This window comes from Erpetoichthys calabaricus, chromosome 5 (genome assembly GCF_900747795.2).
Source record: "Erpetoichthys calabaricus chromosome 5, fErpCal1.3, whole genome shotgun sequence".
NCBI lineage: Eukaryota > Metazoa > Chordata > Cladistia > Polypteriformes > Polypteridae > Erpetoichthys > Erpetoichthys calabaricus.
This window is the reverse complement of record NC_041398.2, coordinates 68568259-68581105: the sequence shown is the minus strand read 5'-3', so window position 1 is coordinate 68581105 and position 12847 is coordinate 68568259. Positions and strand designations below refer to the sequence as shown.

Here is a 12847-nt window from a genome sequence, read left to right as displayed (position 1 = left end):
CCCTCAGGAAAAACAACCAGCAAGAGAAAATACTGGTATCCTTCTATTGCTGCTCTATTGAAAGTGTGATGACATATGGCATTTCTGTATGGTTTACCAGTTGCACAGCAGCAGACAGGAGAGCCCTTCAAAGGGTCATTAATACTACCCAAAAGATTATTGGCTGCTCTCTACCCTCGCTGGAGGATCTATTCGGCAGTCACTGTCTCAGTCGAGCAACTAATATATTAAAAGACGTATCCCACCCAGGACATCGTCTGTTTTACCTGCTGCCCTCAGGCAGATGCTGTTGGTCTATTACAGCAAGGACTAACAGATTTAAGAACAGTTTTTATCCGAGAGCTTTACACAAATTGAACAACAGTAGTAGAACCAGCAATAATTTGTTTTGATCAAGGGTAATTTTCATCACTAAAGCACTATAATACTAATAAAAAATTGAGCATATGTTTTAAATTTCATTGATACATTTTATTTATTTATCTTCACAATAACCAGTGGTGCTGTATGGGTATATGTGTATGTATGCGGGTATAGACGTCTATGTGTGTGTGTGTATGTATATATATATACTGTATATAAGCATATATAGTTAATTTTAATGTGTGAATGTACCAATAAGATTGCCAATTAATTTTATGGTACTTTGAGCAATCAGAATAAAGAAATCTAATCTAATTTAATCTAAGGAAAGAGGGTAGTCTGCCAGTAATGAGTCAAACAGATAAGAGCTTCACTCTTTAGCCTGATAGAGTAGTGTGAATCCAGATGATGACCATCAGTTTTGAATGCAGTGCATGATACTTTCTCTCATTACCATACTATGCTGTGATAGAGAATTTCAAAATAACTTAAGTAGTTGCCCTGTAGAAAATGGTTAACTGCTTTACATGTCTTAAAAAGATCAGCATCTTGTAAATAACACCAAGGAAGTGAAAATTTACAGAATCAAGGATTTATTTAACAACTAAACACAAGGGGGGGCGGCACGGTGGCACAGTGGGTAGCGCTGCTGCCCCGCAGTTAGGAGACCCGGGTTCACTTACCGGGTCCTCCCTGCGTGGAGTTTGCATGTTCTCCCCGTGTCTGCGTGGGTTTCCTCCGGGTGCTCCAGTTTCCTCCCACAGTCCAAAGACATGCAGGTTAGGTGCACTGGCGATTCTAAATTGTCCCTAATGTGTGTTTGGTGTGTGGGTGTGTGTGTGTGCCCTGTGGTGGGCTGCCGCCCCTGCCCGGGGTTTGTTTCCTGCCTTGCGCCCTGTGTTGGCTGGGATTGGCTCCAGCAGACCCCCGTGACTAGGATATAGCAGGTTGGATAATGGATGGATGGATGTTATCAACACAGCAAATAAGCAGAGTAAAACAGCAAAACCTGCAGTTTCCTTGGGCCTAACTATATATATATATATATATCTTTACCTCATCATATTCTTTACCTCATCATATAAAGGAGTCATCTACAATTGAACTGTTTAAAACAAGATTAAAGACTCATTTCTATTCACTTGCATTCCGTGACCTTCAGTAATACTGATGGTTTCCTCTTTGTGATTATATAACATTACTTCTATTTATTATGTATCTTATTTTATGTTCATATATTTTATTTCTATTTATGCTTTTATGTTAATTGTTTTGTTCTTCTTTTATTCTATAATTGTAAAGCACTTTGGCCACAGCATTACTATGTTGTTTTAAATGTGCTATATAAATAAATTGACATTGACATATATGTGCTCTTGTCCTTGTCTAGCAGGAGTGGTGGCTTACCTACATGCCACCTCCAAGCTCCACAGAACCCTCCCAATTGTACCTACTTCCAGTCTTTCCTTCTCCCCCTCTAGGGATATAACTCTGCTCCTCTCTTCCTCTGCCCATTTGAGCATTTATGTCTGCTCACCTACTGACCATTAAGTCTTCATCCCAGGGTAACTTCCAGCCAAGCTGGGAAGTTACTTTTGGAGTGAGGGCATGCCCTAATGAGGATACTAAGCTAGACTTTTTAGCAACATATGGCATCCCCTTAAGAAGACCATTTATTTACGACTCACTAACTGACCTCATAAAGATTCAGTGTTGTTCACGCTTACCCAGCTGGGGAACATGTTCTGTCCTTTATAGGCCTGGAGGTCTTTTAATCATCTTCACACCTTTAATGTACTCTCTCTCTAGTCAGTATTATACATCCTTGGTCACTGCTGAGCTGCACTAACATTCCAGGAAAGCATTGCTCATTTCCTTTCAAACTGACCTTTTCTCATTGCTTGTCTCTTGTGTGTCTTGTCTCTATGTTTCCAGAGATATAGGGTATAGTGCTTCTTTGTAGTACTAATTTTCTGCACTGGCATGATTTCAAGCATCTTGTTTGCCAATGCATGCTTTCTTGTCTTTCCTAAGGCCTATTCTTGCCTGCCACCACCATTTACCAAAAGGAAAAAGTGAGAAAAGCAACCGTGCAGGAGAGCTGAGACCTTTATTTTTTTTTTTACGTTTTGTATATCCTGAATAGAAGGCAGCTGGGTGCCAGTAATGTTTTGTGCCTCAACTGTCTACAGTTCTTTACAATCTTGAGCGGAGTAGGTGATGTATCAGGAGTGATGCAGGTCATGTTGTTCATGACCGGGGCTTCTCCATTCTAAACAGACTTGACTTAACAAGAGTTCAATAATCTCCAGTATGCTGGCCAGTTCACCACGTTTCAAATTACTTAATGCTGTCCATCTTCAGGCCTCAAGCATACATTGCACTCTCCATCTGTACTGTCTGTTTTTATATTTAACCCTAGAACTCAATGAATCATTCTGCCTTTCTTTCCTCCTGCACATTTGATAGGGATCCTTACCTCAAAAATGAAATAACAAAACATATAATGTATTAAATCATAAGAAAATCCAAAGGCACGATAATGTAAACAATAAGAACAAATCAATAGAAACAATGCCTGTTATTACATTTATATATAAAACAACTACATAAGTACCTTGGGGTTAACCAATAGTAGGAGTTACTATTATTATATATTTGCCTAACATATTATTCATGGTGATTTACACATTTAGAATACAACAGGAAAAGCAAAGAGAGTTCCAGGGAAAGGTAATTAATCATATACACTAATGATGGCACGAGAGAGTAGTAAAGTACGTTAAGGGTCACATAGTGAGTTGGAAGTGGTAAGTGAGCTGACATCCTCATGTTTTAAGATCAACTGCCTAAACCACTACACCACACTGCCAGCAGAATTTGGTGTTACATAAGTATTGAAATTTACTTATATTGTTACCATACAGCAAGACTGCTGACCATGGAAAGATAATAATTCTCTGCCCAGGACTCATTTTGTGAGGAATGTATGCTTTGTGAAGGTTATGTCCTCCAAGGAATGCTTATTATCCACTTGTATTTAAACACAAAGGATGTTTTGTTAACTAAAAATGATGAATGACACTTTTAATTTTGTGTGTAGAACACCAGTGACTTAATTATAATGTGAATGTCTGAATAGCCTGCTTTTCTATTGTTTTCTAACTACTGATCCTTTGCTGATAGAAATATAATATATAATGAGATAATATAAATATTTGATTTTGTTAATTATTCAACTGATTGTGAGTTTTGTAATTAATTGGTTGACAGATTGGTTAATTAAATCACTACTTGGTTAATAATCAATGACATGTTTTCCTGGCTGAAATAATTTTCTGACAGATTAGTACCTCAAAATATAACAAAGGTACACCTAGACACATAACGGGACCAGATAAACTGGTTTTGTTTAAGAAGAAGCTCGGCATATGGTAGGTAGTACAGAAGCAGACCAGTTAGCATTGATGGCACATAGAGTGCTGTCATTCATTAATCCATCAATTGTGAGAAACACAGGTGGGTTTAATAAATTGGCCAATCAGTGTGTGCATCAAGTTGTCAAGCAGTATACTGACTAATTATAAAGGGTTTGGACAATAAAGTAGAAAACTGCCAGTTCATCTCCAACCTCTGACTCCCTTAGTGGCCATATGAACATGACTTAACATGTCAAGACACCACAAGAAATACATTTGCATTTGTGATGGCAACTACTACTGAAGGTCAATCCGTCCTTTGCCATATCCACTTTGTAGTGTGCAGCCGGGGCTCTTGCCCGGCTGAGATGCTTCCACGCTGGGAGGACCGGGGGAGCAAGCGTGGCCAGAACATTACCTCCCTCGGGTCGCTAGATGGCAACCCCTCTGGGTTGCAGCGGTGACTTGGACTTCCACAGGGCTTCATGGGAGTTGGAGTGTGGTGCAGCACTGTTGGGATCCGCAGATGCCGCCAGGTGGTGCTGCAGCAGGAGCTGCTGAGCCCTTATGGGCAGTTCTTCCACCACACTCGGAAGTGCTGCCAGAAACAAGTAATCAAGCACAGGGAGCACTTCCGGGTGCATTATAAAAGGAGCCAGCAGCCACTACTCGGGGAGCCAGAGTCGGGAGGAGGAGCAACAAAGCTTGACCTGAGGAGTGAAGGAGGAGAAAGATAAAGAGAAGGAAGAGACTTATGATATTGTGCTGTGCTTGTGCCGGGACTGTGTTATACTTGTGGGGAACAGGGAAGGCATTTCCCACAAGGGAAAATCAAAAATAAAGTGTGCATTGAACCTGTGTCCCACACGTGTCTGTGTCGGGTTTAACTGGCGGTGCCAGCCTGGTGGGCCACACACTTACTGAACTGCACAGTAGTAGAAGCCTAGAGCCTATACCAGCGACACTAAATTCAAGGCAGGAACTGATGCATCAACTGATTACATGACACATTGCTTCATTAAAAAAATCTTTATATCATAATTTTTCATCTCATGGGGTTTTGCACCTTAAATAAGAACATAAGAAGTTTAACAAATAAGCGGAGAGTATTTAGTCCCTAAAGCTTGTTTGGTTAGCTAACAGCTAACTTGTCCCAATACCTCATCCACATACTTTTTTTTTTAATTTGTCAGTGTTGCTTATTTAATTACACAACCTCCCAGAAGTGTGTACATTGATTAGCTCACACAAGTGGAAATTTCACTGTACTCTGTGACAGTAATGACCCTATAATCCTGTCCTTTGTTTGAAAAGTGCTTCATGGCTTCCATCTTAAACACACTTCCCATTAAGGAGAATGAGACAGTCAAATTAAGGATAGGTATATTGGCCTGTTTGTAGTAAAAAATGAGTACAAAAGTGGGTAATATGATTACGTGGTTAAGAAGACAATATACCATCAGCTGCTAAAGGAGTAGTTGTAGTAGTTTTTACACCACACACAACCCAAGTATCTCACTACAGGTTACTTTATGTTTTGCACTGACTCACACTACTCCTGAGTGAGTCAAGGTTTTAAAGCTCTGATGACACAGAATGAAGCTAAGTATTGCTTCCTGTTAGTGTAGTAGGATTGATCTGACTTGTGCCTTTCAACTCACTACATGCATTGTGAAATGGTCGAATCATCTAAAATACAGAGACAGTCCACCGATGCTGGTTTCCTTTACCAATAAAAGGTTATGATAATAGGAATTTCTACCTGGTGATCTGTCATCACTTGGCCTGAGAATGTTGTGCTGTGCTTCCACAGAATACAACACCCAGCTATAAAAAAACAGAGAGGCCTACCTCTGTAATACACCCTATCTATCTTATTGGATAAGTAAAGTATTTAAGTTGAGATTTTGAGTTTTAATATATCAATTTCTAAACAGCTAGGTCAGTATTTCAGGGTGGTCTGGTACCTTATTTACCCTATCAATCTGAGGATCCTAAAAATGACAATAAAATAACTGCAAGGCCTCTGGTCACACTGGATATCATAACAATGGAGAGGCCAAAGGATGTGCTGCTTAGTTATTGCTGAAGCAATTTCCAAAGTACCACAGGTTATGACATAAATTTAAATTAGATGCTGACTAGAGCTGTATTTGTATGCAGTTAGTAAAAATTGCCCATAGAAGGGACATTTGCCTAAACTGATGATGGTCCTACATTTTAAATTCCTGGATAAAGGAATAAAAATGAAGGTCACCAAAGAACTAATTCAATGTTGAAATAAAGATCAATGGTAATTTTCAAAATGAGAAGAGCATATGAAAATATTAAATGTATATATTTACTATAATTTAGCCAGTTTTAGGTCTTTAGCCTTTAATCTGTACGTGTCTTACTACTTACTGAGCACTTTTGCATTAAGTATCTTTAAAATACCTAAATCAGTTTATATGCCGTAGGTTGATGTAAATTGAATGTTTCCTTTTTTATTAACACACTACAGCTGAGTTTGAAACATTTACAGGGATATGCAGGTTCTCTGACCAATTTTTTCTAGAGCTATTCAGTGCTGTATGGCTTTGTGTTTCTGAAATGTGAATCTTCTCATAAGCTTCTGCTTTTTAGAAGACTGAAACAAGCTTCCTTAAATTAACACTTGGAACTGTGTTCCTTCTGTTTTTCTGAAGCTGTAATAAGTTGTCCAGTCCCTGAAGGTGAGAAGCCCAGAAGATGATGCCACCACCACCACCATACTGATGATGTTTCTCAGGGCAATTTCAGTGTTAGGTTTGTGCCACACATTTCACTTGAGGCCAAACGCTCAGTAGTAAACTTCTGTAGTCATAAGATCCATTCCTGAAAGTTAGCTAGTCCAGATAATGATTCTTTTTGAATTACATTTATTTATGCCACCATTCCGTAATGGCCAATATTACTTAGAAGTCTTGATAGTGTTGACTGATGCACTTTACCTGCACTCTCATTAAATTCTATGGGTTGTTCAAGGTGGTTGTGGTCCCTTCAGTGGCCTTCCTGTTTGAATGTTGAGTCCTCATTCTCTTCACAATTTCTATCACAATGTGATGAACCATTTCCTGTTTATTCACTCAACTATGAACAAAGAGAGATCCAATCATTCTGATATCATAGTTTTGTATTCTTTTACTAATCCATACTTTTTTAGCAATTGCCTTTCTTTGCATTTATTTTAGTTTTCATTTTGATACATCTATTTCTGATTCACTGTGTGACCAAAGATTCCTGAATAGACTGGTGTTTTATACAGGGTGCGAATTACTATATAAGACTTCATTTCTTTCTTCTGGACTTTACGGACATTTTTCTTAACCATGAGCCTTGCAGAAAAATGGTAAAATTTGTCTTGTGTGACTTTTTTTTTTCCAATGAACATTAAAATGAAATTCACAAAATAAAATGCAAACCTTTCTGCCTGAGATGCATTTTAATTTCATACCAATTACATTTTCAGTCAGTGTGAATGATTTGTTTATTTTATCTCCTATAGGTTCCTTTAAGCACCTATAAAGCGCCTAAAGTGCAACTGCAACTAGAAGAATCAAAGCTCAAAAACCGACAAAGGGCAGAGGTTGGTTTTGATTTTTTTTACTTCACTGTAGAGTAACATAGGTTAATAGTTACTATCAAAATAGTCTTTGATTAATTTAGTCCAAATAGTGTAAAATGTTTTGAAAGAGATAGATGAACTATGGTAAATCCTGAATAAAAAATTCACATGGCTACCTTAGATAACTGTTTTGACAACTTAAATAAAGAAAAATATCTGAGGAAAATATCCAGTTTTGCATGACCTTTGCTTTCACAAGGCATGCATTTCAAAGATTTTTTAATTAAGTATTGTCATATCATTGGCTGTTGTGCCTCTGGATGGAATTGGCAAATCACAAGGGCTAAAACATAAAGGACCTGAAAATAAGATGTTAACAAAGAATTATACAAGGGTCAAATCCAGGAAGGCAGACAACATGCAATAAAAACGAAATGACACTCAAATTAAAAGTCAAAAATCCACTATCCAAGAAGGTCTTGTGAATTCAATAAAGAAAGCACACTCAAAACTCATTATCCACATTCTTGGATCTACACGACAGCCCAGAGTTGGCTTACATATTATTGCAGCAATGACATCACTCATCAGGACACACAGTATGTAACAGGAAGGGAGTATGACAAGTGGTGAGGGTGCTTGGATATAAAATGACAATATTGACACTTTAGTTTCATGTCTAGTTTTAGTCTGTAGTCCTGAGGGTACAATGAACATGCCTGGTCTCCAGCTGTTAAAAACATGTATAAGGAAACAATTGTAATGGATACCAGAATTTAAGTTCTTTAGGTCAGCGTCCACGCTAAATAAATCTTATTAGTAACAAATGGTAATTTGTGTAAATACCAACTAAGTTTTATTCCAAGTTCAAAATAGAATACTGTAGAAATAAAATGCTATAGCTGTATCTGTCTTGAATAGAGAAGCACTGATATCTGTATTATAATATGTATAATATAGCAGAACACTGAGTATCTGAACATCAATCATCCGAATCTTCAATAATGTAAAGCACCACTACCAAATGTACAGAATCTGCTTTGAATGCACTGATTGTTGTGCAGAAGTATAACTGTGGCCACTTAGTTAATCGATTTGTTTCCTATTATTTATCCGAAGATATGTGCAGTGTAGCTAGTGGTGATGTTATAGACTAGATTTGATGTTATTTTGGAAGAATTAAGTGGATGGATAGGACTGGTGAGCTTAATTGGGCTGAATAGCCAAATAGATTGTTCTAACATACTAATTGTGGGTGAAACAGCCAAGTTTCATTTTCCATACAGTTTTGTGAAGTTTCCCCAAAAATTCAATTTGCAAGCAGTTACAAAATTTCAAAATGTGAAACTCACCAAAATAACTGTTGGGAGAGTTTTTAAAGTTGTTTCAGGTGAAAAGCAAGAGTATTACTTTCTAAAGATTATTCCTTAGCTGTGTTCTAATAAAAAATCTAAAGTACATATTTTAAAAATAAACTTTTCCAAGATTGTTTAAACTCTTTATTTTTGTGCAAAACTAGTGTTTCTTTATTTCTGTTTATGTTAACTTGTAATTTATAGTTATAATCATGTATTATAATTAGGTAAGTTCAGAACAAATAATACAGTAAACATTGTTTCTTCTAAATATTTTGGTTATTATTTACAAACCATTTCCTAAATCAATTCTATATTATAATACTTCATATTTCAAAATGCACTAGCAGTAATGTTGCATACAATAATTCAATTATTCCCTGAATTACACATTGTTTCATATAACCCTAGTTTTCTCATATGTTTGATTATGCAAACTATTTGATTAACCAAACCAAACTTGGTCCCAGTTACTTCAGATAATCGATGTTCTAGTGCACTAGTAACTTATAATATGAAAACTGAAATGTTTCTTTTTGGTGAACACTGTTTTTTAGAAAAAAATACAGCATTAAAATTTTAAGAAATATGGCATGACATTTTTATTTAAAATGCCTTCTTATTTGGAAACATTACTTTATTATTATGTAAGAGTACACAGATCATAGGGAGTATGAAACATTCTCAAAACAATTTAATCTATACACACAGATAATAACTGGCTACTGAATTTGAACCCAGGAAATTCAATTCATAAATTCACAACACTAACCAAAAATTGTAATTGTTTAATTCAATTAAACTCTAAAAGCAAGCTCAATAAAAGAGATCTGTAATCATTTATAAATTACTTACAAAATGTTTTTTAAATGTCTCTACTATTGTATAGACTTTTCTAAACTCTTAAAGAATAAATCCATGACTGATATGTTAGTAACACTACAGAACAGAGGCTGTCTAGGTGTATCAATTCAGTCACTCCTATGTAACTTGACGCTAACCAACACTTTGAGTGATCTTATTAAGACTTGACACCTGTAATCTATTGATCAAGACACATTCCCCTCAGGGATTAACAAAGTATATTAAATCAAAAAAATCAAAAATTACTATTATGCAACAAGACTTATGTATTACAGAACAGTAAGTGACTAATGGATGTGCTATAACAAACTCTTGTATGCCCTAATTTAGAGTATTTTAATATGGCCTTAGACATCTTGGCACACTATTTGCAATGAATGTTAAAGACAGGACACAAACACAGGCATAACATATATGATGTTCGCTTGACAGCATATCATTTGAATGCACATGCAAATACAAAGAGAAAGAGAGGAAATGCAAATTCTGCACACAACTCTGTCTTTAGCATATGTGTTTTTTTGGGGGTTTTCAAATGTGTAATTTCTATTTTTGTACTGATCAAGACACATTCAAATTATTTTATTTTAGTTATTTATTTATTGATTGATTGATTTACCGCTGTTTATTTATATTTTGGGCACATTTTATTTAGCTTCATGTTGTCATATTAGTGTTAGCAATGTACTCCCATTGCTATCACATAAGTACCTTATTGTGACGTTATCGTAAGAGGGCTATTTGTTTGTTCTTGAATTTTTTTCTGGGCTTAGGATTCTGTACCCTCATCATTCTGTCTTACCTACTGTAGTTTTTGAATATAAAGAATCTGAATATTTTATTATTTTTCTGGTCAATGGCCAACTTAAGGCTGTTAAAAATAATGTACATTTTGGAACATTGCTGTTTTGTTTTTCGTGGGTGATATCATTTTTGGTGAATCTGTGCATTGGTTGTTAGCCTCACTGATACTGTCAGACGGCCAGAAGGTGCAATACATGACATCATTCAGGCAATGCTATAAAAGGTGGTGTCATAAACATTCTGATCATCCAATATAATAGATTACTGAAAGTAAAACATTTAGTATATGGTTAGTGAATTAATTGTACTTGAATATTTGGTTACATATCGGGCTTTGGTGAAAGGTTTAGTGCAATTATCAGTAACAACCCCCACTAAAAAAAAAAAAAACTTCCCATCTTCAGGTCGGTTTTCATTTCACTCTTTCATCATTGGTGCTTATTAAGCGCATAGCTGTAGTGTTTGGGGGAAATATTGCCCACTGCTTGTTCTGGCTGACTGGAAAAAGGCAGAGAATCATTTAAATAATCATAGAAGATAAAGAAATAAAGAAAAAAGAATTTAGCTTAAAAAACAAAAAAAAAAACAAACAAAATACAAGCAGACTGCAAAACCAGGAGGAAGACAAAAATACCGAGACCCAAAATAATAAGCAAAATTCTTTGTTTATTACTAAGCTCTCCTATTTATCAAGGAAGAGTGAAAAACAATAATTTTCAAAAACATCTTTAACTTTAACTTCTCAGGTCAGAAATCAAAAGAACGGCTAATAATAATAATAATAATAATAATAATAATAATTAATTCATTGCATTTATATAGCATGAAATCAAATCATTTGTTTTTAATCAAAAATCACGGTATGCACACAGGGATCATTTGCTGAAAGTCCTCAAGTATGTGACAGCAATGGTGAGTCTCAACTAATAACAAAGCAGCCTGTCATTCAGACAAATCTAAAATGGCAGTGCATGAGCATGAGAGGATCCGCCTAGGTCATCATGAAAGTAATGTTGAAAAATGAATATACAAAACAAAATAAAGGACAGACTAATGGCAGAAGTATGTGTAGAGGTGATAAAAAAAATAACAGTGCTACATCCTGTTTGTACATTGCTTGGAATATGAATCTACTGTAGCTTTGTGTCAGGAAACCAACAAGATGTTTAAAGGACAAATCAGGAAAGAGATGCAAAAGCAAAAAATTATCAAAATCTGGAAATCGATAAGTACCAAAACCACAAAGCCAAAGAACAAAATGACAATGAGGTCAGAAGGACTAAACGACAGTCAGGAACCCAAGAGATCAACTCAGTAAACAGGAAATATTCACAATAGGTTTAGCAAAGGTGTTTTTTTATCTGCAGCTCGAATAAAGACATGACAAGGAGGGCAACTATTTAAACCCACCATTTCAATTGCCAACAGATGATGCCATGCTCCCCAGTGATGGGAGAGGTTACCCTGACAACTGGAACAAACTATGCTATACTCAGTGCACACGGGACAGCTGCCAGAAAAAATAAAATTCAAAAATATGATAAGTCTAAGTGCTGTTAATCATTGAAATACAGATTAAGGTAGTTCAAACACTGATAACTGTTTATTACATGACTATTAAAGTTCCTGTCATAAGTGATGGCAAACGCAAAAAAAAACAAAACTAACAAAAATTATGCTGTGTTTATAAATGACTAGGCAGCCCTCAGCAAATTGATAGTTGTTCCTCATCTGCAGAAACTTCTTCTGCAGTTTGACTAGCAAAGCTTCCTTATTCTTTCAGCAATTTGTCAAGTGTTTCATTTGTTCTTCTTAGTTGCACATTGTGCTCATTATCTGTGCTTTGAAGATGGTGGACCATGAATTCCATTTCACTCAGTTTGAGTACCCCCCACATCCTAACCCTTAGTTCCTATTAAAGAAAGTTAGCAAATGTTTTATGAAACTGTTACTATGAAAAAGAGAGAAGAAATACAGTATATCTTCTAGCTTCATTAACCCTTAGGAACAATAAGGATTTTCTTTGACATCAGTATTACTGCTTTGAAGTTCTCCTGTTATACTCTTTATGAAAATCATTTTATTTTCACCCCCCTGGGCATGGTACCATTCGTTAGGTATAATAAATGCCCATACAGTATTACAAATTAAATGATGATAAAATAGGCAGGATTGTTTAAAGGTTAGAGACTTGGCAGTCACTGAACTGACAGCCACCTAAAAGAAATTAAGCACCCTGATATCAAAACTGACAGATTTGGGTAAGCTTATTAAAAAAAGTAAGTTGTTGCTCATTGACTCTCAAAGATGCAGGTGGCATTACGTACAGGAAACCTTCAAGTGATGTGCTCAGGGTGCATTTTTTAAATGCAGGACCATGGTAACTGTGAGGAGAAAAGTGCAGTTGGGATAGGAAAGATTTGCTGTAAAATGCTGATTCTGAGACAAAAAAGATT

General features: G+C 36.1%; 1 protein-coding gene across 1 annotated transcript in view; it reads left to right on the top strand.

The window, feature by feature from the left end:
* The window catches only part of cfap99 (cilia and flagella associated protein 99), a 99008-nt gene that overhangs the window by 47240 nt on the left and 38921 nt on the right, over positions 1-12847 (top strand). Inside the window, exon 7 of the mRNA XM_028801632.2 lies at positions 7309-7389. Within this exon, the coding sequence (XP_028657465.2) occupies positions 7309-7389 (81 nt within the window). The remainder of the gene's footprint in view (positions 1-7308; positions 7390-12847) is intronic.